Source organism: Berghia stephanieae, chromosome 10, assembly GCF_034508935.2.
Source record: "Berghia stephanieae isolate SIO BIC M18660-M18661 chromosome 10, UCSD_Bste_1.3, whole genome shotgun sequence".
In the NCBI taxonomy this organism is placed as follows: Eukaryota; Metazoa; Mollusca; class Gastropoda; order Nudibranchia; family Aeolidiidae; genus Berghia; species Berghia stephanieae.
This window is the reverse complement of record NC_088369.1, coordinates 18,103,240-18,107,433: the sequence shown is the minus strand read 5'-3', so window position 1 is coordinate 18,107,433 and position 4,194 is coordinate 18,103,240. Positions and strand designations below refer to the sequence as shown.

Genomic DNA, 4,194 nt, shown 5'->3' with positions numbered 1-4,194 from the left:
CGGTGATAGAATGTGAAATCAACGACCTAACGCTGATTGGCTTGGTTACACATTAGTTTTGTATTCTTTCAAGTTATAACCCACTGGCGGATGTTGCGAGTATTTTAACTAAGCGCATAACATCAATATCAGATGAAAAATTAACGCAATCTTCCTATTTTCGACTATTGAGTAAATGCGTTTGTATTACATGCTTCAGTCCCCTGATCAGCGCCTGGGTAATAATCACAAGGGTTTAATCGTATTACACAATATTCAATAAATTCTAGCCCATGATAGGGAAGAAAATTCGTGACGTCATACCTTCTACTTTTCCGGTTCCAAAATCATTGGAAGCGTCTCTGTAATCAATCGTTCGAGAGGTTACATATCGAATCATATTAAGGTGGCATAACTATTTCAGTAACAGGATGTATAGGCAGATTCTAAGGATTGCGGGACGTAAAAGAGAGAGGATGGATGATCTTTATTTTGACGACCAGCATTCTATATTTAGACTATAAAAATAAGATGCCATCACTCTGACACCAGAAGATCATTTACAAAATGTTTGTATCCAGTCCTCCGGAAAAATGTGGGTTTACACTTCCCTTAAGATTGGAACCAGTTTTATTTTTAGCATCATATTTGTGACCCTTCGTCTCAAAACGGTATTATGCTGGAACGAACCAGATGATTAAAAGGTGAATTTAATGTTAAAACTGATCAAAAATATAAATTGTTGGCATTAGCACCCTAAAATATGGTATCCATTCTCATCAATAAAACATACAAACTCAACACAAGTCTGATATTTCTGGCTATAAATTCAATTTTCAACATCTTAACCAACCCGACTTAATACCGTTTTGAGGTGAAGGGTCACATTTCCCCCCCTATTGCGTCCGGTTATCAGACCTGTAGAAAAAGTGCCCGTTGGGCTGAGCCCATCTCACTTACGAGTAAAATCTCAGAATCTCAGTGTATTGAACCCGTCTATCGATGACTTTGGTCCGGAACTGGTCAATCCTTCTGTTGAATGTGATCACGCTGGCCATGAGGTTGTGTTGGGCATTGGATTGGGAAGGGACAACCCAGGAAGAGAGAGATTCCACAGCGATGTCCACCTTGATCCACTGACCAGACACATGAAAAAAAAAACAAATCAAAAGAGGATATTAAACTTGATCATTAATCAGATTAACTGCCGTACTATGGAATATCATGAATTTAAAAGTTTGGCCAGAAACCTCGTCCTTCAATAGGATTCAATAGTCGTAACGTCACTTCCTTCCTAATGACGCATGGTAACTTATTAACACTGGCTCTAAACTATCGGAACAATGGCGGACGCCGTATGAAATATTTCTCCGGCGAGCATAAAAGCGTTTCCAGAGGAAAAAAAACATAAATTTGATCATGTTTTGACTTTTACACATTCTGATCACAAGACATATGAAAAGTTCTAGCCAGCTTGAAGAATAAAAAGTAATGATTTTCTTTGTTTAGAACCAAGATGGCCACCGTTGCCAGGCGGCGTGACATCAGACTACTGAATCCAATTATCGATCGATTTAGATGACCATCATCTTGGCAAAAACTCTCAAAGTTGGGACTTTAAGGAAGACTTCGCGAAGTTTCAGGTTTTAGAGTTTTTCCAAGATGAGGGTCATTTAAATCGATTGATATTTGAAGGACGAGTTTTCTGGCAAAAAAAAAAAAAAAATTAAATATAGTTTTTCCAGTTAACTTGTATAATTTAAGCATTTGCATAGAGCAATGTACAAGATTATTCACACCTCAATTTGCTCACTTGGACAACATGGGTGAGTCCTGTTCACATCAGATATCTTGTTTGATGAATTATCTATATTTCTTCGTGGAATCTCTCGGCGACGATGTCTTATGATGCCGTGGCGGAAGAGCATAATTAATTAATTTTTTTTTAAATGCCTTTTTCGCCACGATAACATAAGACATCGTCGCCTAGGCATTCCACGACGGAATATATAGATAACTCATCAAACAAGATGTCTGGTGTCAACAGGAATTACCCATGTTGTCCAAGTGAGCAAATTGGGGGTTAATAATCTTGCTCAAGGAAAAAAACGAAAGTGCCTAAAGCGGGGCTCAAACACGGGTCCTTCGGGCCACAGTGCAATGCCTTAACCGCTCGGCCTTTCGCCCCCATTAATAGGAGTCATATTAATTAATTTAATAGAGCAATATCCACTAAACGTGCTTAAACGTATACATGAATGAACAAAAATGAATATCTAAACTTAAAAAAAAGAACAAAATACCAAACGCGGAACGTTTCGGACTCAAAACCCTTCTTTAGCCATTAACATATAAAAACAACAAAAACATTAACACATCACATAAAAATTCAGTCAGTAACTCTTCTCTTGTAATAATAGCAACGCAAACATTCTCTCTCTCTCTCTCTCTCTCTCTCTCTCTTTCTCTCTCTCTCTCTCATCACTTCTCTCTCTCTCTCTCTCTCTCTCTCTCTCTCTCTCTCTCTCTCTCTCTCTCTCTTATAACAATTGCAACATTCTAAAACACACACTCTCTCTCTCTCTCTCTCTCTCTCTCTCTCTCTCTCTCTCTCTCTCCCCTTCTCTCCCATAGACGAGCATACACTCATACTCAAGCACACACACACACACTATCTCTCTCACACATACACACTCACACTCTCACTATCTCTCCCTCTCACACACACCCACACACACACTCTCACTATATCTCGCACATACACACACACACACTCTCACTATCTCTCTCTCTTTCACACACACACACACGCTCTCACTATATCTCACACATACACACACAAACACACTCTCACTATCTCTCTCTCTCACACACACACACTCTCACTATATCTCTCACACACACACACACACTCTCACTATCTCTCTCTCACACACACACACTCTCACTATATCTCACACATACACACACAAACACACTCTCACTATCTCTCTCTCCCACACACACACACACACACTCTCACTATATCTCACACATACACACACAAACACACTCTCACTATCTCTCTCTCTCTCTCACACACACTCTCACTATATCTCACACATATATACATACACACACTCTCTCAATATCTCTCTCTCACACACACCCACACACACACTCTCACTATATCTCACACACACACACACAAACACACTCTCACTATCTCTCTCTCTCTCACACACTCTCACTATATCTCACACATATATATACACACACCCACTCTCTCTCACACACACTCTCACTATATCTCACACATATATATACACACACACACACTCACTATCTCTCTTTCTCACACACACACACACTCACTATATCTCACACATACACACACACACACACTTTCACTATCTCTCTCTCTCTCACACACACACACTCTCACTATCTCTTTCTCACACACACACACTCACTATATCTCACACATACACACACACACACACTTTCACTATCTCTCTCTCTCACACACACACACACTCTCACTATATCTCACACATACACACACTCACTCTCACTCTCTCTCTCACACACACACTCTCACTATATCTCACACATACACACACAAACACACTCTCAGTATCTCTCTCTCTCTCACACACACTCTCACTATATCTCACACATATACACACACACACACACACACTCTCTCTCCCTATCTCTCTCTCACACACACACACTCTCTCACTATATCTCACACATACACACACACAAACACACTCTCACTATCTCTCTCACACACACACACTCTTTCACTATCTCTCACACATACACACACAGACACACACACACTCTCACTATATCTCACACACACACACACACTCTCACTATATCTCACACATACACACACAAACACACTCTCACTATCTCTCTCTCACACACACACACTCTCACTATATCTCACACATATACACACACACAAACTCTCACTATCTCTCTCTCTCACACACACACACTCTCACTATATCTCTCTCTCTCTCACACACACACACTCTCACTATATCTCACACATATACACACACACACACTCTCTCAATATCTCTCTCTCTCTCTCACACACACACACACTCTCACTATATCTCACAAATACACACACAAACACACTCTCACTATCTCTCTCTCTCTCACACACACACTCTCACTATATCTCACACATACACACACACACTCTCACTATCT

The 4,194-nt window shown here is 40.2% G+C and overlaps 1 protein-coding gene across 1 annotated transcript in view; it reads right to left on the bottom strand.

Annotated features, from left to right (window-relative positions):
• Positions 1-265: 265 nt before the first annotated feature.
• LOC144980603 (uncharacterized) overlaps positions 266-4,194 on the bottom strand; it is a 36,534-nt gene continuing 32,605 nt past the window's right edge. Inside the window, exons 4-5 of the mRNA XM_078928283.1 lie at positions 940-1,115; positions 266-341 (exon numbers count right to left, since the gene is read on the bottom strand). Of these exons, the coding sequence (XP_078784409.1) occupies positions 266-341; positions 940-1,115 (252 nt within the window). The remainder of the gene's footprint in view (positions 342-939; positions 1,116-4,194) is intronic.